The sequence below is a fragment of the Bos indicus genome, chromosome 13 (genome assembly GCF_029378745.1).
Source record: "Bos indicus isolate NIAB-ARS_2022 breed Sahiwal x Tharparkar chromosome 13, NIAB-ARS_B.indTharparkar_mat_pri_1.0, whole genome shotgun sequence".
Lineage (NCBI taxonomy): Eukaryota > Metazoa > Chordata > Mammalia > Artiodactyla > Bovidae > Bos > Bos indicus.
In genome coordinates, this window is record NC_091772.1 from 73,765,329 (window position 1) to 73,788,869 (window position 23,541).

The window sequence follows — 23,541 nt, forward strand, 5'->3', positions numbered from 1 at the left end:
TCAAGCTTCAGTTTAATTGCTAGTAAAATATCAGTGACTTAAGATATAAATTTTGTTTCCTCACATAAAAGAAGTCCAAAGTTCTACAGTTATTGGACACCAAGATCCTTTTTGGCTCTTTTTACTCAGCCATCTAAGGCGCACGGCTGGAATTCTCACTGATACCTCCTGTCTAGAATGGCTGTTGAGTCTCTGGTCCTTGAAACTGGTGGAGAGCAGGAGAAGGAATTAGGAATGGGCAAAAGAGGCATGGGTCGCTGTCTGTTCCCACTTTGAGAACCTTTTTTGGAAGTTCTAACCAGTAGTGTCCATTTTCATCTCATTGGCAGAACTTGGTAACATGAGTAATATTTCATTTACAGGTATTTTATAGGGACACAGCATTAGAAGAAAGGAAATCCTGGCCTTTGGAAAGATAATAACCCTTCAAGTTTTAATTACCAATGTGTCTGATTTCTGTCCTTCCTGTCAAACCTCTCAGAAGCCCCCTTTAGTAGGGCCCTCTGCTGTCTTCATAAAATCAGGGTTATGTTACTAAGAAACAAGAGGACTACAGTCATTGGGGATAACTAGTAGTTTACACGTTACAAATTTGAACTTTACTGGGAGTAATGAAGGATTACAAATGATTGAAATTTCCTGTTAAAAAGATAATTCTGGCTGCAGTGTAGAAAACACACTGGAAGAGGGTGTGCTCCAGACAGACAGACAGACATAACACAATAATCCATGCAAGCGATAACAGTGGCCCAAAAGATAGTGGTAATGATTAGTTTCACTGGGTTGAGGCTGAGTATAAACAAATGACATTCATTCAATAAGTATTAAATGTCAGCGTTTAACATGTGTAAGACACAGAGTTTGGTCTTGGGGGTGCGGTAGTAGCACACACAGACACACACACAAAAGACCCAGTCTTGCTCTTAGGGAGTTCGGGCTCTCCTGGGGCCCAAAGGTAAGACTGTAACTAGCACTTGAGGAAGGAGTTAATATCCTGTTAAGAAAGGTCACAAGGTATTTGCCTGGAGGAAGTGGTTCTGAGCTGAGATCTGAAGGCGGAGTAGGAGTAGTTTAGGGGAAGAATGGCTGGAAGGACTCCTTGTAGAGATGCACTGATTGGAGGGGACTGGAGTGGATGTCTGGAAACCAGGAGATGGTTGCAACTATCCAGATAAAAATGGGATAGGGTGGAGGTGGGGGATGTAGAAAAGTGGAAGGAATGAAGAGATGTTGGGGAGGCAAAATTCAAAATATTTATAGATAGGCGGGTGTGAGAGAAGACTGGCTGAAAGGCGTCACCATTGCTTCTGCCTTGTGCAGCAGGATGCTTCGGAGGGTTCTTCATCCACATGGAGAATTTAGGAGAGGGCCAGATTTGGGAAGTTGGTCATAAATTGGGTTTTGGACATGTTGAGTTTGAGGTGCTTTGGAGACCAAGAGGACATTTTGAGTAAGCATTTGGACCTGTGAGTGTGGGATTTAGAAGAAACGATTAGATTGGAAGATCAGTACATGAGTTATCAGTGTATAGGTGATGAGCATGCTATGGGCGCCAGGGAACTTACCCAGGGAAAGATGGATGAAAGGAGGGTTATAGGACCTAGCCTTAAGGAACATTAAGTCATTTTTCATATTAGGAAAAATAAATCATCCCACCTCCCTTCATACATCAAACCACCCATGGGATCAGTGACCTTCAGCCTAAATCTCAAAGCTGTCTGTGCAGTTCAGGCTGAGTGACAGGGCTGCAGGCTTCCCAATAGCTCCATTTTGCTTCCATCCCTGCAGGGGGCCGTTGTAAGTGACAGTTCTTAAGTGCTTTTCCTAGCAGTGCTGAAAAACTGGTGGGAGTTCTGTGCCTCTTTTGTCTAAAAGTCTGTGTCCAAGTTGAGATCATCCACTAAGCTGGGCCAGGGCCGAGCCTCATGTTAAATTTTGTGGTTTTTCTGTGTTGCCAATGACTTCACTGTACACAGAAGACACGGTCTTCTCAACCTCCTGACTTCAGCGGCTGAGCCTTCTCCTGGGCTGTACTGCATGATATCTGCAGCTCAGCTCTGCAGGGTTTTCAGTTCCTGGGATCCCCCAACTCCCCATCCAGGGTGAATGGTGGGAAGCTAGCCTGGCCTGTTTGCTGTCAACATGTCAACAACCCTGGGCATACGGTGCTAATGGGGGCAGGGAGCCTGGCTGGGGAGAGAGAGCTACAGCATTCTGGAGAGGTGGAATTGTTAGTGAGCCTACGGGGAGCCTTCGGTTCAGCTGCTATGAGCCCCAGCCCTGCCTGGGAAAATCTAGGGTCAGCTGAGACCCCAGGACCACTTCCTGTTTGGACAATGATCTCTTCTTCTGCCAAACCACAGGGCCTTGGCTGGCCCTCAGAGCCAGCATCTCCAGCCGACTGTTTTTTTGTGGCCACAGAAGGCCCTTAGAGATGGGGGTGATGACTTGGTGCCAACTCCGAGGCAAGCAGCCCAGCTTTCAGCCTCTAAACCACAGTGTGGCATCTTCTGTCTGTGGCACAGGCTTGTCATAGACCCTGAAGCAGAGGGAAGAAGACAGCCTCCCCCTATAGAATCCTGTGCTGTGGAGGGGCCACATCTCAGTGGAAGATTCCCTGGACGGCTCACACTGCAGCAGTCCCCAGGAGTGCACAAGACTTGATACTGTGAACAGCACAGCAATATGGGGACAACGTGGAATGATGTTATGATGTTGTCAAGTTTGTTTGTTAATCTGGACATTACTGAGCCCCCACTCTGTGCTAGCTTCCTTGCTTAGGCAACAGAAATACTAAAGTGGCCAAGAGTTCTTCCAGGAAGGGACAATGTCACAGATAATGGAAATATAAAGTGGGCTGTAGCACCAGAGGGAGAAGGTAAGTCTTCTCTGGGGGTGGCTGGATCTTGAGTGATTGGGACAGGCAATTTCAAAAGAAAACAAAGCATAGAAGTACAAAGTAATCATTATCATAATTGCAATTACCTTAACATTTTCTTTGAAGTTGGTGGTGTGGACTCAAGTTCTGATTCATTGTAATCTTAGGCAGTTATCTTGGTTTATGTACCTCAGTTTACTCATCTGTAACATGGAGATAATAGTACCTTCTTCATAGAGTGGGCTTCCTCGGTAGCTCAGGGGTAGAGAATCTGCCTACAATGCAGGAACTGCAGGAGATGCAGGTTCAGTCCCTGCGTCAGGAAGATCCCCTGGAGGAGGGCATGGCAACCCACTCCAGTGTTTTTGCCTGGAGAATCCCATGGACAGAGGAGCCTGGCAGGTTATAGTCCATAGGGTTGCAAAGAGTCAGACATGACTGAAGTGACTTAGCACGCACTCAGAGGTATGCACCTCATAGAGTTTCTTTGAGTAAAGGTTTGCAGAAGTTACTAAGCACTTACTCCATTCCAGATTCTACATGCACCTAATTTCTGATCCTTACAATAACCCTGAAAGTAGGTTCATCCATTTACAGAGCAGGAAGTGTGGCACTCAGATTGCTCATGCTCATATGGACTAAAGGCTGGGGGTGGGGATTTGAACCCATGTCTGTACCACATCTAAGCTCAAGTCTTCCTTCTGTTCCATGTCTAGTGGGTCAGGAGCACTGGATGTAGGTAGAATGAGGGTATACTGAGATGAAGACATCTTTTTGACTCTTCCTCTCTGGTTGCTCAAGGGTATATCTAGACCTGGTGGACACCAAATTTGGCTCTTCAGAGCCAAAATGGTTGTGAGTTTTACCAAGAGACTACAAAGCCCATCATGAATGTGCACCTGATTAGGCAGGTGGAAAAACCAAAGCAAGAATTGTTTGGAACTCCTCCAACTCAAGCCAGTACAGAAGGGGAGAGGTAGAAAAAGATTTTAACAGATCCTTTGCAAAAGAAAATATACGAATGACCAACAAATACATGAAAAGATGTTCAACATTACTAGGCACTAAGGAAATGCAAATTAAAACCACAGTGAGATACCACTACATACACACCTTCGTGGTAAAAACTAAAAAGACCCCCAAGTTAAATGTTCACTGGGATGTGGAGCAATAGGAATTCTCATACATTGTTGATACAAGTATGAAATGATACCTTCTGGAGAAAGATCTAGCAGTTTCTTATAAAATTAAACATATGTTCTCTTTCACCATTCGTAAATATTTATCCAAAAGAAATGTTAAGCTTATTCCTACAAAGTAACGTGTATAGCAGCCTAGCTCATAAGAACTAAAAACTTGAAAGAGCTCAGGTGTACATGGACAGAACAGATAAACTATGGTATATTCAGTCAATGTATGAATGATATACAGCAATGAAAGAAACAAACTGCTGATACATGCAAGACTATGAATGATTCGACAGAACATTATTCCCATGAAAGAAGTCTTTTACAAAAAACTGTACATAGTATATGATGATTTCATTTATACAGAGCTCTAGAACAGATTAATCCATTTTGTGGAGAAAAATCAAAACAGTGGTTGCACCTGGAAGTCAGGGGCACAGGGGTCGACTAGCAAGGGGCATTAGCCAACTTTCAGGGGTTTTACGAGCATATCTGGATAGGATATGTGTATCCATTGGATTCAATGGATGTGCACTTCGGAGTTGAACATTCGTGTTTGTAAATTTTACATCAAAAGAAAAATGTTAACAGGTATTGAACTCTAGTTAATCATGTGCACGCTAAACTATTTAAAGAGAAGTGTCCTTATGTCTGAAATCTCTTTGAAATGCATCAAAACATAGGATGAATTGTGGGAGTTAGACTGATAATAAGAGAAGTATAGTAAAATGATAATGGTGGCTTCTAGGTGATGGGGAAACAGGTGTTCATTGTTAACAGGTATTCATCCTTTCATCTTTGTTGTGTGTTTGAAATTTTTCATAATAAACGGGAGGGTTATTTGAGGGTTTTGCGGGGAAGTTTTGCACCATAAGGGCTGGCTAGGCTTAGGACCGAGCAAATAGACACAAGAAGCTACTGGAGGCAGGGGCCCGGCTGTGGGACCTCGCAGAAGAAATAACCATTTTCAGTCTGCTTCTTCAACTCTCACGGAGGCACAATAGCAGCCGTGGCTAAGCACTTTATCGTAGGGAAAGGGGTCCACAATCCAGACCCCAATCGGTTGTGCCCCGTCAGCTCCGCTTTACACACACACTGTCTTGAAGGGCGTATCCAGGTTGTCGTTGTGATAGCTGCACCCCGACTTCCGGGATAGCACCGGAAGTCACTTATCTTCCGCTCTTCCTATTGGAGGCCGCCCTTTCGCAGGGGTGGGGCCACTGGGAGGTGGAAGCAGCCGCAGGCATGGCGGCGCCCGTGAGGATTTTCCTGCTGGTGCTGCTGCTTCTGGGACCGGGCGGCTGGGGCCGGGCGGAGCCCCCACGCGACAGCCTGCGAGAGGAGCTAGTCATCACCCCGCTGCCTTCAGGGGACGTAGCCGCCACATTCCAGTTCCGCACGCGCTGGGATTCGGAGCTGCAGCGGGAAGGAGGTGAGGAGAGGATACTGACGGTAGAACCCTGTGGCACCTGCTGGGAGTGGGGTGGAGGCCAGCCTTGGGGCCAGGCACTGACCCCACGGTGAAGTTCTGATCCCGGGGCGTGGGTCCTTGGTGGAAGGGTGGGGCAGTTTTTGAGGAATCACATTGTACCAGTGATGAAACTGGGGCCCCGGGAGGGCTGACTTTGCGGTGGTCTCTCCGCAGCGCCATGCTACCGCTCTAAACCTTTAGTTAGCACCTTCCGTGGATAGCATTGATAAGGATGCTGTTGACAATTACCGTTTATCCTGCGTGCTGGGCATGGTGCTGAGTTGAGTGAACGGTTACAGGGAAGAAATTGGAGATATAGAGAGATAAAGGCACCGGTCCAAGATCACATTGCTTAGTCAGTGACTGACTGGTCAGGAATTTAGATTCCTCTGACCCCAGAGCTGGGGTGTATTTATTGTTTCTTTGGGGTGGCTGAGAGCCCTCCCTCCAGGATCATCACTCACCTGCTGTCTCTTCTCCAGTGTCTCACTATAGGCTCTTCCCCAAAGCCTTGGGGCAGTTGATCTCCAAGTATTCTCTCCGGGAACTACACCTGTCCTTAACCCAAGGCTTCTGGAGGACTCGATACTGGGGGACACCCTTCTTGCAGGCCCCATCAGGGGCAGAGCTGTGGGCTTGGTTCCAAGACACTGTCACCGAGTGAGTGCCCACCTTGAGGCCTGTGGCAGGCTGTGGCGGGAACGTGGCATGGCAAGTGTTGTCATCTTACCACTGCCCTTTGGGGGAAGCAGTTCCATGGGGGTAAAGCTGCACTGGAAGTAAGAAGTATTATGGCCTAGTGGCATTCTTGACTTTGCTTAATATGTTTCCTTCCCCTGATACATCCAGACCTGTGGTTGCATGTATCTGCCGAGATAGATAACAGTTATCTGCAGCCTACTTGGATGTAAGGCACTAGAAAGCTGTGGCAAACCAGACAACCTTTTAAAGACATTCATTCACATAATGATAAAATGCCACAAGAGCCAAATAAAATATATGTGGGCTAGAATTGGCCTGTAAGACATCATATCTCTGTATTCGAGAAATTACTGTTTTTTAGGAGAAGGCAATGGCACCCCACTCCAGTACTCTTGCCTGAAAAATCCCATGGACGGAGGAGCCTGGTAGGCTGCAGTCCATGGGGTCTCGAAGAGTTGGACATGACTGAGCGACTTCACTTTCACTTTTCACTTTCATGCATTGGAGAAGGAAATGGCAACCCACTCCAGTGTTCTTGCCTGGAGAATCCCAGGGACAGGGAGCCTGGTGGGCTGCCGTCTATGGGGTCACACAGAGTCGGACACGACTGAAGTGACTTAGCAGCAGCAGCAGCAGCAGCAGGGGATGGACGGGTTAGGTACTGTGACTGGACCAGGTGCCTGTGTGCTCAGTCACTCAGTTGTATCGGACTCTTTGCAACCCCATGGACTGTAGCCTGCCAGGCTCCTCTGCCCAAGGGATTTTCCAGGCAAGAATACTGGAATGGGTTGTCGTTTCCTACTGCAGGAGATCTTCCTGACCCAGGGATGGAACCTGCATCTCTTGCATCTCCTGAATTGGCAGGTGGATTCTTTACCATTGCCCCACCTGGGAAGCCCAAATTCTCTTAATCTCACTATGGGAAATCAGCACGTATGTATAATTTAAAAAATTTTGGGGGGACTTCCCTGGTGGTCCAGTGGGTAAGACTTCATCTTCCAATGCAAGGGGTATGGGTTCCATCCCTAGTCGGGGAGCTAAGAACCCACATGCCTCATGGCTAAAAAAAACCAAAACATAAAAGAGAAGCAATACTGTAACAAATTCAATAAAGACTTTAAAAGTGGTCCATATTAAAAAAAAAAAAAAACTTTAAAAAAAAATTTAGGGCCTTACCTGAGAGTGGTGGGGACTGTGGCAGGCTGGAGAGCTTGGGAGGACAGCTGCCACTCAGCCTCGATGGATTGTTGTCATGTGGGAACAGAGACTTACTGTTGTCAAATACTCTCATTTTTTCCAGAAATCTGGATTTTAATGTGAAAATTGGTAAGCTTAAGTATCAGCAAGTGACTTAAAAATTTAAGAAATGCCTATGGGTTAATGTTGTGCACAGCAAATGGAACATGGCTATGGTTTGCATAGCATTTTCAGGCTTCCAGTTTGCAGTCTTTATTTGAGGCATAAGTATTGGAGCAGTTGGAAAGCTCTGAATCCAGGACTGTTGAAAAACCCCAGCTAGCTCTACAGTGGTATCAAATGAAGAGCAAACCCCTACACTGGCCAGGGCTTCCTCTCTTGCCTGAACTCAGGCTTCCTTGCCTTTTATCCCAACTGCTCTGCTGTCACTGTCTCCCCTCATAATTGCCTGTAGTGTGGAGGTGATGTTCACAAATCTACTTTTATTCTATTATTTCTATAAAGAGCAAATCTGTTTTGCTGTTTCTTTAAAGGAAAAAAAACACCTAATTTAATTCGATGTTTCTCTGGGGTCCTAGGATGCTTATTTTCTCTTGTTCCATGAGCCTTTGTAGATGTAAGACTTCCCATCCTGAGGGTAGAACCAGGACTCACCAGGGTGTTCACAGGGAAGTAGGTTGTTTTGCCCAGTGGAGCACAACTCAGTGTGGATCAGTGAGCTCATCTCGGCCCCCGGGGTGTGGGGCACTTTGTATAGCGTGGGGTGTACGTGGGTGACCCAGCCTTGCTCCCTGCCCTCAGGTTGCTCTCAGCCTAGTCGAGGAGAAAAGATGCTTACGACAAGGTTCTGTTGCCACCCAGCCATTTCCCAGAAGGGCCCGTGAAAGGCAGGGACGGTCAGAATGGCAACAGTGCGGCAGGAAGCTGTGGTTGAGGAGGGCGGGAACGCTGCCTGGAGGAGGGAACACCCTGGAAGGGGAGCATAAGGCACTACGAGGTGCGAAGAGGAGCCACCTAAGCAGGGGCCGGCGGGGATGCAGGGATGTTCAGAAGAGAGGGAGGAGGAAGGGGCTGATAGGGGAGACCTGGGCTGCAGGCCCAGCGGGGGTGGTTGCGGCTCCAGCAGCTGGCCGGCCTCACGGCTTGGCAGCCAGCTGCAGGCTCTGAGCGAGGGGGCAGGCGCAGCCCCGGGACAGTGAGCGGGTTTGTGTCTCCATCCAGTGTGGATGAGTCCTGGAAGGAGCTCAGTAACGTCCTCTCGGGGATCTTCTGCGCCTCTCTCAACTTCATCGACTCCACCAACACGGTCACGCCCACCGCCTCCTTCAAACCCCTGGGGCTGGCCAATGGTGAGACTGCCCCACGGCCCCCTCCTTCTTCCTGTGCCCTCTCACTCCTTTGCCTCCTTTCCTCTCTGCTTGCTCCTCCCTCTGCGGGGCCAGGTCATAAATCTCCAGGGTGGGCAGGCCCTCCCCCCACCCCCCAGGAAGACGTCTCTGCGTTGCTTTCTCCCGAAGGGATAAGGGACGAAGGGACGAGGCTGTTCCACACTCCTCCCCCAGCATAGACTGTGAGAGCGGTGGTGCTGGCGAGTGTGTGCGGGTCCTGAGGAGCAGGGCCCCAAGGCTCCCCCCAGCCAGGCTCCTGTCTCCCTCAGGCACGGACCACTCCTTCCTGCGCTACGCGGTGCTGCCACGAGAGGTCGTCTGCACCGAGAACCTCACCCCATGGAAGAAGCTCTTGCCCTGCAGCTCCAAGGTGAGGCCCAAGGGACCTGAATGTGGGTGGGAGCCCCAGAGAGTGAATGGCGTGGGCTGATGCCCCCTCCCTGCTCGACAGATAACCTCGGCCCCACACCCAGGCGCATCACTGTGCAGGGCACTGACCTTTCCTCTCACGCCACCTCTTCCAGGCAGGCCTCTCGGTGCTGCTGAAGGCTGATCGCCTGTTCCACACAAGCTACCACTCCCAGGCAGTGCATATCCGCCCTGTTTGCAGAGTAAGTCTTGGGGAACGGGAGACAGGGGCCATCCCGGGGCTGTGAGAGAAGGTGCAGGTAAAGCACATCGCCCAGTGTCTGTCGAGGGCTGAGCCAGTGGTCAGTGGGAGATGTGATGATGACAGTCCAGGGATTTGGTCACACACCAAGGAAACCTAGTGGTTGCCTGTCAAGCCGTCACTTAATCTTTGTCGTGGAGCCTGGTGGTTATGAGCCATAGCTGTGTGGGTACATTTGCTAGCTCAGCCACTTTCTAGCTGATTTGACCTTGAGTGGGTCACTTTATCTCCCTGGTTTTCTCATCCGTTAAATGAGAATAATTGTAGTATCAGTTCATCCAGTTGTTGGCAACGGTTCATCCCACTGATGCGCAGGATGCTGCTGGCACAGGGTCAAGTGCTCAGTATGGAGTGGTAGCAAATTGATGGACGGGGAGATACGGAATAGAGGAGGGATTGCGTCCAGGTTGCAGTCCCTGGAGCTGTGAGGTTGGCGGGGAGGTAGGTCGTCACTGCTGCTGTCTGGCCCTTGTAGAATGCACGCTGTACCAGCGTCTCCTGGGAGCTGAGGCAGACCCTTTCTGTTGTATTTGATGCCTTCGTCACTGGACAGGGGAAGAAGGGTAAGCTCCCTTGCTCTGGCATCTCCACCCACCCATCGCCAGCCCCGCCCCATCTGTGTGGAGCAGGCCTAGTCCTGCCCCAGCTCATCCCCACCCTCTCCTCCCCAGACTGGTCCCTCTTCCGGATGTTCTCCCGAACTCTCACCGAGCCCTGCCCCTTGGCTTCGGAGAGCCGAGTCTATGTGGACGTTACCAGCTACGGCCAGGTACTGAGGTCTCCAGCCACACATGTCAGCCCCTTCCCTCCAAGGCCAGCCTGCCCCTCTGCTCGCTTCTCAGCCCTGTCCTTGTGTCCCCAGGACAACGAGACATTGGAGGTGTACCCGCCCCCCCTTACCACATACCAAGACGTCATCCTGGGCACCCGGAAGACCTATGCGGTCTACGACCTGCTGGATGCAGCTGTGGTCAGCAACTCACGCAGCCTCAACATCCAGCTGAAGTGGAAGAGGCCCCCAGAGAATGGTGGGTGGAGGGTGGGCTGTGACGGCCACCACGGGCTACAGCAGGTTCATCTTGTAGGGAAGACTCACAGCCCCATCTCTTCAGGAGACAACAGGCTTGTGTTTAGATCCAGATAACTGGAGTCAGACGTCCTGGTTCTAACACCATCTCTTCTAAGCTCTATGACCTTGAACGTTCCTAACTTCACTGTCTCATGCTGAAAACAGGGATAGTACACCTAACAGGTTAGATGAGATAATTAACAGAAAACATGGAAGTCATTCGTGCATTTGTTCATTTAATTAACAAAAATTTTTTTTTGAAGACACAAATACCCCGATTTCGAGAAACATTAACATACAGTAGTTGAAGCAGGCCTCAAACAATTAGTTACAATCATGTTCAGTGTTACCAAGGAAAAGTGTGAAATATTGTGAGAGCACTTGGTTTGGGTTGGAACTGGCAGAAAGCTCAGGCCTTGTTAGTACTCACTAAATAACAGTAGTTCTGTTGTCATTGCTGTGAGTTGGGGAAGACAGGGATGGTTCCAGAATGCAGGTTTCCCAGTTCTGGCAAAGCATCTCCACATCCCCTTCTGGCTTTGAGACTCTGAACCTGGCCCAGGGAGTGGATTTGGGGAGTGACCCCTCCCCCCTTTTTGTTTTTCTTTAAAGGAGTGGTTAACTGTTGGCTTTTCTCAGCAGAGGCCCCCCCGGTGCCCTTCCTGTATGCCCAGCGGTATGTGAGCGGCTACGGGCTTCAGAGCGGGCAGCTGAGCACGCTGCTGTACAACACCCACCCATACCGGGCCTTCCCTGTGCTGCTGCTGGACACCGTGCCCTGGTACCTGCGGCTGTACGTGCACACGCTCACCATCACGTCCAAGGGCAAGGAGAACAAACCAAGTGAGCGCCGAGTCCCCAGCCAGCCCCTCCCCCCACCCCTCCCCCTCTCCCTCCACGTCCTCTAACCCCTCAGTTCTCAGGATAATTCCAGAAATACCTTGCAGTCTGCACAGGCATCAGGAGTAGTTTGAGACATAGAGTGACCTCAACAATGCCAGATCTGCAAGTGTTTATAAAGTCAAAGCAGTTAAACCACATAATCCTGGTGACTCTTCCTAGGACGTGATCAAGGCAGGAGTTTCCTTATCTTTCTCACTTGCTTCCTCCTCTTTCCTGGAGCTCTATTTTGTTTCGGATGATTCATAGACTCAGGTGGAGAAAGGGCTAGCCAGAAAAACAGAGTATTGGATACAAAGAAGGTGCTGGAGTAGGTGTTTTTGCTTCCTTAGGTGGGGTAAAGAGGTGCAGTTTTAAAAATTTGTTTGTTTTTTCTGTTATTTTTCTGAGGAGGAGTTAATATTTTCTGAGTGCTTTCTATGAGATGCCAGGCATAGCACAAAAGCACTTGTTTTCCTTCGGAGTGGAGGGAGACTAAGGAACACAGGAGACTCCTTAGGAAGACGTTACAGCACAACCCCAACAGGTAGACTTACAATCTTCTCTAAACCTCTTTGTGGTTTCCCATATTTTCTAGCCCATGGTTACTAGTTTTACTTATTTTCAGCCCACTATCTGTACCCCCTTGAAAATCTCTATTTCATACCTCCCACCTGTATATTTCATGGTGTTTTTGTTTTGTTTTTTATTTATTTTTATTTTTGGCTGCACTGAGTCATCGTTGCTGAGCACAGGCTTTCTTTAGTGTGGTGAACGGGGGCTCATCTTGAGGTGCTCGGGCTCTGTGTTGTGGCTTCCCTGGCGCAGAGCACAAGCCCTAGGCGCGAGGGCTCAGTGGTTCCAGCGTGTGGGCTTCAGCAGCTGTGGGGCATGGGCTCTCGAGCGCTCAGGCTAAGTAGTTCTGGCACACAGGCTTAGTTGTTCTGTAGCATGTGGGATCTTCCCAGGCCAGATTGAACCTGTGTCCCCTATATTGCCAGGTGGATTCTTAACCACTGGACCACCAGGGAAGTTCCTGTTTTGTTTTATCTTTGCTTTGGCAGATTTGAAATACATACCCAAATGGAACAGAGTAATGAACTCCCGTGTATGCATTACCCAGCCTCAGCAGTCTCCAGCTTCATGTTCCGTTTTTTGTTGTTGATTTTTTTTCTAGTTTCGTTGAGATACAATTGACATACAGCACAAGATAAGTTCAAGGTGTTCAGCATGCTCATTTGACTTATATCTATCATGAAATGACTGCAGTAAGTTTAATGAACATCCATCATCTCATACAGATACAAAGTTAAAGAAATAGTAAAAAGTTTTTTCCCTTGTGATGAGAACTCTTAAGGATTTACTCTCAACAGCTTTCATGTGTAATGTACAACATTAACATATTTATCATGTTCTACATTACATTTCCGAATCTTGTCTTAGAACTGGAAGATTGTACCTTTTGACTGCCTTCATCCAATTCCCTTTCCCCTACCCCTTACCTCTAGTAACAACAAATGTGATCTCTTTTTCTAAGGGTTTGTTTATTTTTGAAGTATAATTGACCTGTAACACTATGCTAGTTCCTGGTAATAGCAAAGTGATTCAGTGTTTCTGTACTTTCCAAAATGATCATCATGATAAGTCTAGTTACCATCTGTCACCGTGCAAATATAAGGCATAGCTGTTGACTGTATTCCCCACACTGTACATTTCGTACCTGTGACTCATTTATTTTGCAACTGAAAGTTTGTTCCTTTTGCCCTCCCTCATCTATTTCTCTCCTCCTTCCACCCCTCTCTCCTCGGGCAGTCACCTGCTTATTCTTTATGTCTATGACTACTTCTGTTTGGTTATGTTTATTCTTTTTTTTTTTTTTTTTGATTCCCAGTATAAGTGATATCATACAGTATTTGTCTTTGACTTATCTCAGTTAGCCTAATATTTTCTAGCTCATCCATGTTGTTGCAGATGTCAAAATTTCCTTCTTTTTTGTAGCTGAGTGATATTCCACGTCTTCTTTATCTGCTCATCCATCAATGGGCGCTTAGGTCGTTTTCTTAGCTGTTGTAAACAATGCTTCAGTGAACATTGGGGTGCCAGTATCTTTTCAAATTAATGTTTTTGTTTTCTTTGAATAAATACCCAGGAGTGGAATTGCTGGATTGAATGGTAGTTCTGCTTTTAAATTCTGAGGAATCTCCCTGCAGGTGTTGATAGTGGCTGCGCCAATTTACATTTCCAACGCAGTGCACAAGGGCTCCCTTCTCTCCGCGTACTCACCAACACTTGTTATTTGTTGTCTTTTTGATGATCCTGAGACGTGTGAGGTGATACCTTATTGTGGTTTTGATTTGCCTTTGTGACGATTAGTGATGTTGAACTATTTTTTCATCTGCCTGTTGGCCAATCTGTATGTCTTCTCTAGAAAAATGTCTATTCAGATCCTCTGCCCATTTTTTTAAACAATTCTTTCTTTTTTGACATTGAATTGTATAAATATTTTGTATATTTTGCGTATTAACCCCTTATTGATATCATTTGCAAGTACCTTCTCCCTTTCAGTAGTCTGTCTTTTCATTTTTCTGGTCGTTTCTTTCACTGTGCAAAAGCTTTTTAGTTTGATGTAACCCCATTTGTTTATTTTTACTTTTGTTTTTCTTGCCTGAGGAGACATATGCAACAAAACATTGCTAGGTCAAAAGGCACACTGCCTGTATTTTCTCCTGGAAGTTTCATCATTTCAGGTTTTACATTTAAGTCTTTAATCCGTTTTGAGTTTATTTTTGTATTTGGTATAAGAAAATAATCCAATTTGATTCTTTTGCATATAGCTGTCTTGTAACACCATTTATTGAAAGGGCTCTCTTTTCCTCATTGTGTATTCTTGTCTCCTTTGATATAGATTAATTGCCCATATAAGTGTGGGTTCATTTCTAGGCTCTGTTCTATTCCACAGCTTCCCATCATTTTTGTTTCATCTTTCCCTTTATTTATTTGGTTTGGTTACTTTTTTTGCTGGAGTATCTTAAAACAAATCCTACATATCATATCGATTCACCTTTAAACATCTCTAACAGGTAAGGGGCTTAAAAATATGTGTAACCTATTGTTATCACTCCTATTTCCCCCAGTGGTCTTGAAAATAACTTTATAATTGATTTGAATTGGGTAAAAATAAGGTGCTCACATTATATTTGCTTGATAAGCTCCTAAGTTTCTCTCTCTCTCTTTTTAGATTAATAGACTTACTTTTTAAAGAGCAGTTTTAAGTTTACAGAAAAGTTGAGCAGAAAGTACGGGGTTCCCATATACACTTCCCTTCACCCCCATTTCCCGTTATTCCCGCCTTGATTGGTGTGGTCCTCTTACATCTCTTTTAATCTGTAAAACAGTTCCCAGTGGTTTTTTAAAAATTGACTTGTTGGCAAAAGTGGGTCATTTGTTGGATAGGATGTTCTACATTCTGGTTGGCCCATGTTTAACATGTTCCTCGATCCTCTGTGTATTCTTGAGTATCAGTGGTTAGTTTTAGAAACTTGATTAGATTCAGGTCTCATATTTTTGGCAAGAAACCTTCCCAGGTGGTTCTGTGGACTCCCTGTTGCATCATGGGAGGCACTGGATGTCTGGTGGCCCAGTTTTCATGATGTGAAGATGGAAGAGGTTGAGCATATCCTGGAACAGCTGCCCTGGAAACACCTTTTCCCTTCCCTGCCCTCCTCCTCCCTTCCGGGGGCCTGGCTGACTTCGTGATCCAGATTCCCCCTCCTCGGCTCCCCAGTCCCAGCCCCAAGGCCTGGACAGGTAGGGACAAGTGGTGCAGGCGGGCTGAGCCCTGGAGAGAGCTCTGGGTGCCCTGTCGGTCCCCAGGTTACATCCACTACCAGCCTGCCCAGGACCGGATGCAGCCCCACCTCCTGGAGATGCTGATTCAGCTGCCGGCCAGCTCCATCACCAAGGTCTCCATCCAGTTTGAGCGGGCACTGCTTAAGTGGACCGAGTACACCCCGGACCCCAACCATGGCTTCTATGTCAGGTGGGCTCCCCTCACCTGCCGCCCCCGCCCTCCTGGCCCACCCTTTCCACCACTCTCCCTGGTGGAGGAGTGTGAGGAACACAGCTCACGGAGTATCTGTCTGCTTCTCTGCAGCCCATCTGTCCTCAGCGCCCTCGTGCCCAGTGTGGTGGCAGCCAAACCCGGGGACTGGGAAGAGAGCCCCCTCTTCAACAGCCTGTAAGTGTGAGCCCGGCCGCTGGCGTCCAGGTGGCACCTGCACAGGGTTCAGGCTCCTGCGGGCTGGCCTGGGGCTAGAGGTTGTGTTTGCAAAGTAATAAGTAGATTGGCCCTGTCCTAATTCAAACCCCAGTGGTCTGTACTGTTAGTATAGTCTTTATGAAATGATCCTAGAGAGCTGCTAGGAGATCAGAAGGTGAGAAGTGCAGGACGTTTACTCATCGGTTCTCTTACAAATATGGAACTGAGCACTTATCAGATGCTGGGTACTTCAGAGAGCTCCACGTGGACAGCACTGGACAAAATGGACTTGCCCCTCCCTGCTCATGGGCACAGTCTAGAGAGGAACTGCTGGGGAGTAATGTGTTGGGTAATCCAGGAAGGCTGCCTGGGGGAGATGACCTGTAGGCCGAGACCAGATGGCTCAGGAAGAGGCAGCCCAGTGAAGGCAGGGTCCCTTTCCTCTCCCTCATCGTAGCTCTCCTTTGATCAGATAATCTGTATTGAGCTTTAAAAGGCTATGAGGCTAAGAAAGCTTTGAAAATGCTTCCCACTGACGTTGGCCCAAGTGGCCAGAGAGAGGGGATGGGTTGGGTGAGGTGAGATGTGGGGAAGCAGCCAGTCCTGCCTCACTGTTCGCTCCCAACCCCCAGCTTCCCAGTCTCTGACAGCTCTAGCTACTTTGTGCGGCTCTACACGGAGCCACTGCTGGTGAGCCTCCCCACGCCGGACTTCAGTATGCCCTACAACGTCGTCTGCCTCACGTGCACCGTGGTGGCTGTGTGCTACGGCTCCTTCTACAACCTCCTCACCCGCACCTTCCAGATCGAGGAGCCCAGGAAGGGCGGCCTGGTGAAGCGGCTGGCCAACCTCATCCGGCGTGCCCGAGGTGTCCCCCCACTCTGAGGCGAGTCGTGCTCACAGTTGGGCTGCAATTTCTCTTGAGAGGGGTGTGGTGGCTGACCCCCGTCCCCCACACGCCCCCAAGGCTCTTCCTGCCACTTGCCCTCCCCCGAGGAGGCTTTTGAACCAAACTGTCTCTTGGATTGGGCCAGGGCCTAGAGCTTCAATGTTTAGGACAGTAGCCATGAGTCAAATGTGGCTTTTGAATTTAATTTAAATTGAAAATGCATTTCCTTATCCATACTGAGTGCATTTCAAGTGCTCAGTAACCAGAGGTGATTAGTGGCTGCTGTACTGGACATCATGGGGACAAATGTTCCCGCCACTGCAGAAAGTTCTGTTGGACGGTGCCCGCCTGGATAATAGGATGTGCTCAAATATTCGTACCACTGTGTGGTAGGTGGAGATTACTGGTTGTGGAATAAAAAGTGTCTGGTTCCTTGGTTGGTTATCTCCTGTCCTTGAGGCCTGGGGAGAGCTGGGGCCAGAGAGTGTTTGGCAGGTACCGGAACTGGATCTCCTGTCCGATCCCCTCCCCAGCCAAAAAAACAACCAACCAACCAACCAACCAAAGGCCCCTGCCTCCTCCCACCCCTGCCAGAAATTCCTTCTCATCTCCTGCTTCCCTCCGCCCCTGGCATCCTCTTCTTACTGGTTCCCAGAACTCCCTGGGTTTGACGGGGAGTGTTTATGTCAGCATCTCCACAGCCATGAAAGTGAATCATCCTGTGCCTTTTAGGAGCCCGCGCTGGAGAGCCGCTGGAGACACAGAAGAGCTTTGGGTGCCCATTTTCCAACCAGACTGTGCGTTGCAGCCACTTGGGGCTCTTGTGAAATAATGCAGGTTCCTGGGATCCAGACCCATGAATTCAGTCAGTTTGGGTGGAGCCCAGCCTTTCAGTTTTTATCTGGCTCCTCAGGAGTTTGTGTTCTGGGTGGTCCTCAGACCACCCACAGGCTTTGAAGCCCTTGGGTTGAAGCCTGCCCCTGCCCACATCCTGGCTGTGTAACCCCAGATTCCTGTGAAACAAGTCCTCTGGCAAGTGTTTGCCCTGCCCCCACCTTCATTCTCTTCCTCTGACGCATTTGTCAAGTGTATACATTACTGGTCTGCCCCTCCCTCTCCCAGTTCTCCCATCCGTCTTTTGGTCGATTGCCCGTCAAACAGAATACCCTGCTCTGCTAACCACTGTGTCCCCCTCAATTGCCAGGTTCACTCTGACAAAACCAGGTGAGATGTTGTTTCCTCCAGGAAGTCTTCCCTGACACACTGAGCTGCTGTGGGTGCCCTCCCTGGACAGCTTTCATATTCCTTATCTCCCTGGTTGTTACTGTCCTTTAACTTCCAGTAGACTAGGAGCTTAGAGGCACAGGGCTGTCCTCCACTTGAATGCGTCTGCACTCAGGACAAGTTGTCAGTGCTCAGTCGACAAACGTGATTGTATGAATGGGTGTGGGCTACTGTGGCTTGGGGTCTGGAGGCTAGAGGTAGGGATGGGTAAGGTGAGGGGCTCTCTAGAAACCCCACCAGTGTGAGTGCAGGGTCTTTAATATAGTACATGTGACAGGTGTACAGCTAACAGAGACGGGGCTGTTTAGGTTCCCTCTGAAGGTTTTCCCAGAGCTTCTAGAATGTATAAGCAATGTGTCTGCGTGTGTAGGACAAGAGGTGGCGTGAATGAGCTAGTCCAGACCATGGGCAAAAGCAACTGGGTCAAGATGCTTTTACTCAAGTTTACTTCAAGCAGTAAACACACCGGGTGTGACATAAGAGTGCAGCTGAGTATGGGATTTCCCTGGTGGTCCAGTGGCTAAGACTCCAGGCTCTCAATGCAGGGGGCTCAGATACGATCCCTGGTTAGGCAACTAGACCCCGCATGCTGGAACCAGCGGTCCTGCAGGCTGCAGTGAAGAATGACGATCCCATGTACTGCACCTAAGGCCTTGTGCAGTCAAATAAATAAAAATAAATATTAAAAAAAGGTGGGTAGCTTATCTGAAGCTAAGTGGTCCTGGCAGCCTGCATGTAGTGGGGTGTTTGCCAAGTCAGAACAGTAGAGTTTATACCTGCAGCCAAGTCAGCACCTAGAATGCCGTCTACGGCCATGTCTTGTATAATTTATATAAAGATGACACCCCATATCTTAGGTTTCCTCCTCCCTGAATTCCATAGTCATTTACCCAGCTGCATACTTGCCATCTCCACTTGGATGTTAAAGGCATCTCAAATTCAGTTATCTCCCAGACTTCTGATCATCTCCACCCTGACCCTAAACATACTCACCCATCGTCAGCTCATCTCTGCAAATGACGGCTCTCATCTCCCCAGCTGCCCAGGCCCAAAACCTTGGACTCATTTTTGATCCTTCTCCTTATTCTCCAGTATGTCCTGTCAGAAAAGCTGTTTGTTCTACCTTCAACCTAACTGAAGAATCCAACTCTTCTTCACCACCTTCACCATCAAGTTATCAAGAGGTCTCCCTGGCTACCCTGGTTATAAATTGCTTCTCCAGCTTCCAGCTCACCACTTGCCTGCCTTGTTTTTCTCGGTAGCCCTCACCACCATGTAATGTACTGTGTAGCTTCCATATCCTGCTCATTAATAATTAAGATCCATATGGACCAGAATTTTGTAGCTGCAGTGTCTGGAACAGTGCCCGGTTAAGGCGACCCTCACTGTCTTCCAGAGCTCAGTCTCCGAGTAGCTGTTCAGAACACGAAAGGGAGTAGAGACTTCCCCGCTGTGTGGTTAAGACTCTGTGATTCCCCTGCAGGGGGCGCAGGTTCCATTCCATGCCATGCGGTGGGCCAAAAAAAAAAAAGAAAAAAATGCTCTTTCTCTCAAACACATACTTATTCATGTATGATAAGCATTTTTGGCCTTGGATAAAGCCCAAGGGTCCATTCGGCTTTGGGTCCCCACCTGGAGCCTCAGGCCAGGCTGGCTTCCCAGTGTGTCCTTGCTGATGTGATATCACATGGCCTAGGTTGGCTCCCAGGCAATAGGACATGTGAAAGGGGTGGGGTGGGAAGGGCACACCATTGTCCCCATGACATCGCCAGGACAGGGACCTGGTCTGGGAACCCCAGGTTCTGGCTTCTAGTATTGCTGCTTGACTTTGGGCCAGCAGTTTCCCTTCCAGCAAGAGGAAGTGGTTAGATCAGATGCAGGACATGAGGAGAGAGTTATTGGGAGTGGCAGGCAGGTGTATTATTTAGTCTTTAAAAGGAAGGAGATTTTGGGACTTCCCTGGTGGTCCAGTGGCTAGGACCCCGAGCTTCCTTTGCAAGGGGGCACAGGTTTGATCCCTGGTCAGGGAACTAAGATCCCAGAGCAGCCAAAACAAACAAACAAAACGGACGGAAATTTTGATACAGGCTACAACATGGATAAACCTTGAGGACGTGGCACTAAGTGAAACAAACCAGTTATGAAAGGAAAAATAGTGTATGATTCTACTCTTACGAGGTTCCTGAAGTAGTTAAATTCTTAGAGACAGAAGTTAGAGTAGTGGTGCCCAGGGCAGGGAGAAAAAGGAGTTAATTTTTAATGGTACAAAGTTTCAGTTTGGGAAGATGGAAAAGTTCAGGAGGTGGGAGGTGATCATGCTGTATATATACATACAACAACGTATGTATATGTAATACCACTAAATAGCACATTTAGAAATGGTTAAAATGGTAAATTGCATGTTGTATATGTTTTACCACAATTAAAAAAATTTGTAAAAATCTTTTTCCAGTATTCCTCCTGGTGGACAGAGAGGGCAGTCACCCTAGCTGGCCAAGATTCCCCGAATTTCTACCCCCTTCATACTCCTCCAGGCCATGGTTCCTGCTGGACAGGAAGAACATTCTGGCTCATCATGCAGCCCTGGGTAAGAAAGAGCAGCAGGCCAGGATCCAGGGACGGACATCCAAGGTCCCCAAATTTCCATTCAGTCTGGCTTCCTTGAGGACTCCCTGGTGAAAGGGGAACTTTTGTCCTTTGTCCTGTCTTCATTCTGGGAACACAGGACAGTGAGGGCCAGGAGGGCTGGGCGTGGGGCGATGCAGGTTTGATCACTCCTGTGACTGTGAGCAATTTTTGAGGACAAGCCCAGGGCCCTTGTAGGAAGGCTTCAGGCCACGTCAACTTTGAACACTTTATTGACCCAGTCCTGGAGGGATGCAGGATGGGCTCAGAACAGGGCCTCCAAGCGGGAAGGGCAGCCAAGGCAGCTTTTGGTCAGAGCCTGGGAACGTGCAGGTGTCGCCGTCAGCTCTTGTCCTCGGTCTCTGTGATGGAGATGACGGTCAGCTCCCTCCTTGGCTGGCCCTTTGGCACCCTAGAGCCAGAGCCATCAAACTGGACTCCTTACCCAACCCCTTCAGCATCCACCAGCCCGGGGACCTCCTCATATCTACCACCTCCCACCAAGATCACTGCCACAACTGCGTTCCTCAGCTCTGTCAGCAGGATCACCCTGCAAGGTCACAGTGCTGTCTTCACCTCTGCCAGCGCTACCGTGTGCTTTATTTATTTATTTGATGGCACTGGATCTTAGGTGTGCCCCAGGAGAGCTTTCACTTGTGGCATGTGGGATCTAGTTCCCTGACCAGGGATCACACTCCAGGCCCCTGAATTGGGAGGGTGGAATCTTAGCCACTGGACCACCAGGGAAGACACCTCGCCCCCTGCAGCCATCAGGTATTTTAAAAGGGCTTGCTACAGTGATCAGCCCACCTTTCATCTTTATTATCAGTGCCACCATCCACCGCTGCCTTGCTGTCTACACTGCCAGTGCCCTCATTGCCGCCCCTCCCAGGCATCAGTGACCAGGTATCTCATTCCCCTTATTCTCATCATCACTAACTTCCATATTAACATCGTCACCTGCATCACCGCCAGCATCCTCACCAACACCCTGTCCCTTCACACCCAGCATCCTATCACCTCCGTTCCTCTTCCTGGGTCTATCAGAGGACTCACCAGGGGGTTGGCAGATCCTCAAACACATCTCTGTGGTTTCAAAATTGTTGTCATTGCCCTGACAACCACCATAGGTAAAGGGCTCACAAGCATTGGATGTAGAGTTATAGAAGTATCGGAGCAAAGCAGCTTTGCAGGGGCCCCTTGCTTGGGGGAGCTGGCACAGGTCAGGGGGCGTTTGGAACAAGTCCTGGGAAGCCTCTTGTTTGAGATTGTCTGCAAAGGGAGAAAGAACAGAATGGTCACTGATGTGTCCTCTTAATGAACTGATTTTTTCCCAGCACCTACTCTACACCAAGCGCCCTCCTAGGTGTTCACTGTTCTTGCCGTTGCTTAAATCAATCAAATGGGAAGAGTGTAACTGTGCCCACTTCACAGATGGAGAAACTGAGGCTTGGAGAAGAGTGCTAATTTTCTCAAAATCATAAAGCCTGTAAGTTGAGAGAGGCTTGGGATTTAAACCCAAATCCAATTTCAAATCCCAAATGCTGAATCTTACAACCTCTCATAACTTGACATGAAGATGTTGGCTGGAGCTTTGTTTATGAAGGCAAAAAAGTATAATTTGGAAAAAATGTAAACGTTCATCAGCAGGGGGTCAGTGGGCCAACACCACAGCAGAGTGTTGATGATATATATCAACATGAAGAGAGGCTCATAACTTGTGCTGAATATAAAATGAAATTACAAAATAGGTCTGGTGTGATTCTGTGGATATTATATGTACATATAAGCCCATAGAATGATGGCATGAAGGTTATTCTTCCATATGTTTGAGCAGGTATGTCTGGGTGGTGGGATTTCAGGTGATTTTTTTTCCTGAAAATCCTTTTTAGTATTTGAGTGCCAATGAACAAGTATCATATTTTTTTATATCTAGGAAAAAGATATTTAGATATTTACATTGAGTAATGTTTAATATCCATGGGTAATCAGCAAATAAAGAAACTGGCCTCTTCTACTGAAACACTTGTTATTTTACCTCCTTTCGCATCTGGCTCTGAATATCACACAAAATAATTTATCAAACATGCACACACGCACACACTCACACACACACACCCTCCCTCAGCCGTTTGCCTCGGACATTCAGGACCTCAGTGTCTGTTTTTATGGGATGTAGCACTTTGAGACCTACTCCATTGTTCTTGCCTGGAGAATCCCAGGGACGGGGGAGCCTGGTGGCCTGCCGTCTCAGGGGTCGCACAGAGCCGGACACGACTGAAGCGACTTAGCAGCAGCAGCAGCACTTTGAGAATGACACTTTCCCTAATAAGGACAGCATCCCTCAAACAAATAAGCACATGAGTCAACTCAGCTCCATGGAACCCTTATGTAAATCCTCAATGTGTGTGACCTTGACTGTTGGATTTACTGGGAGAAGCTTAAACCGAGAATAGGAAAGAGGCCATTCTAGGAAGAAATTTGAGACCTTCTATTTGGGCAGCAAATTCTCAATCTTGGTTAGAATATTAGAACCTCTTGGGGAACTTAGAAAGGAAAAAAAAAAGTCCCGATGCCCAGGCTTCGTCCCAGATCCATTAAATCAGAATTTCTGAGTGTGAGAACCAGAGTGACCTCGGGAATTCCGTGTGCAGCCAAGTCTGAAAATCTGGCTTCCTGTTCAAAGTACTGTCAACGTTTCTTTTCTTGCTTAAGAATTCTAGGCAGTAGGAATCTGGAGAGCAGGATTATTGGGGCTGTGTGAAATAGGGGGCCAGTTTTTTAAACTTCACATGTTTACATATAGTTTGTCTTTTTAAAACAAATATATGTATTGCTTTTTAAGAAAAATTAAAATTTGATGACGATATCAAAGAGACACTTGGGAGTTCTGGCCCCAGATTTTCCTGAGCCTGGATGCTGACCACAGGGAACCTCTTCCTGTGCCTAGGTCCTTGTTTCCTCCTGAGGTGGAAGTGACCAGATGGCGTGTTGGATCCATCATCCCCCCTCCCCATAGGTGATGATCTCAGGGCCCCTGTTCC

General features: G+C 48.1%; 2 protein-coding genes across 5 annotated transcripts in view; one reads left to right on the forward strand and one right to left on the reverse strand.

The window, feature by feature from the left end:
- Positions 1–5,267: 5,267 nt before the first annotated feature.
- PIGT (phosphatidylinositol glycan anchor biosynthesis class T) lies at positions 5,268–22,520 on the forward strand. 4 transcript variants are annotated; one of them, XM_019972469.2, is made up of 13 exons: positions 5,268–5,497; positions 6,019–6,196; positions 8,657–8,784; positions 9,093–9,193; positions 9,348–9,434; positions 9,969–10,056; positions 10,165–10,262; positions 10,356–10,521; positions 11,202–11,405; positions 15,315–15,480; positions 15,595–15,678; positions 16,332–16,585; positions 18,965–22,520. In XM_019972469.2, the coding sequence occupies exons 1-12, from the start codon at positions 5,311–5,313 to the stop codon at positions 16,582–16,584; spliced, it is 1,740 nt and encodes a 579-aa protein (XP_019828028.1). In that variant the 5' UTR covers positions 5,268–5,310; the 3' UTR covers position 16,585; positions 18,965–22,520. The 4 variants fall into 4 exon arrangements, with proteins under 4 accessions (XP_019828028.1, XP_070657854.1, XP_019828027.1 ...); XM_070801753.1 differs by lacking the exon at positions 18,965–22,520 and adding an exon at positions 17,321–17,767; XM_019972468.2 differs by lacking the exon at positions 18,965–22,520 and having other exon boundaries at positions 16,332–17,024.
- The window catches only part of LOC109567706 (trophoblast Kunitz domain protein 1-like), a 47,275-nt gene continuing 44,496 nt past the window's right edge, over positions 20,763–23,541 (reverse strand). The window contains exons 8-10 of the mRNA XM_070800672.1: positions 21,554–21,769; positions 20,943–21,030; positions 20,763–20,859 (exon numbers count right to left, since the gene is read on the reverse strand). Coding sequence (XP_070656773.1) covers positions 20,763–20,859; positions 20,943–21,030; positions 21,554–21,769 — 401 coding nt within the window. The remainder of the gene's footprint in view (positions 20,860–20,942; positions 21,031–21,553; positions 21,770–23,541) is intronic.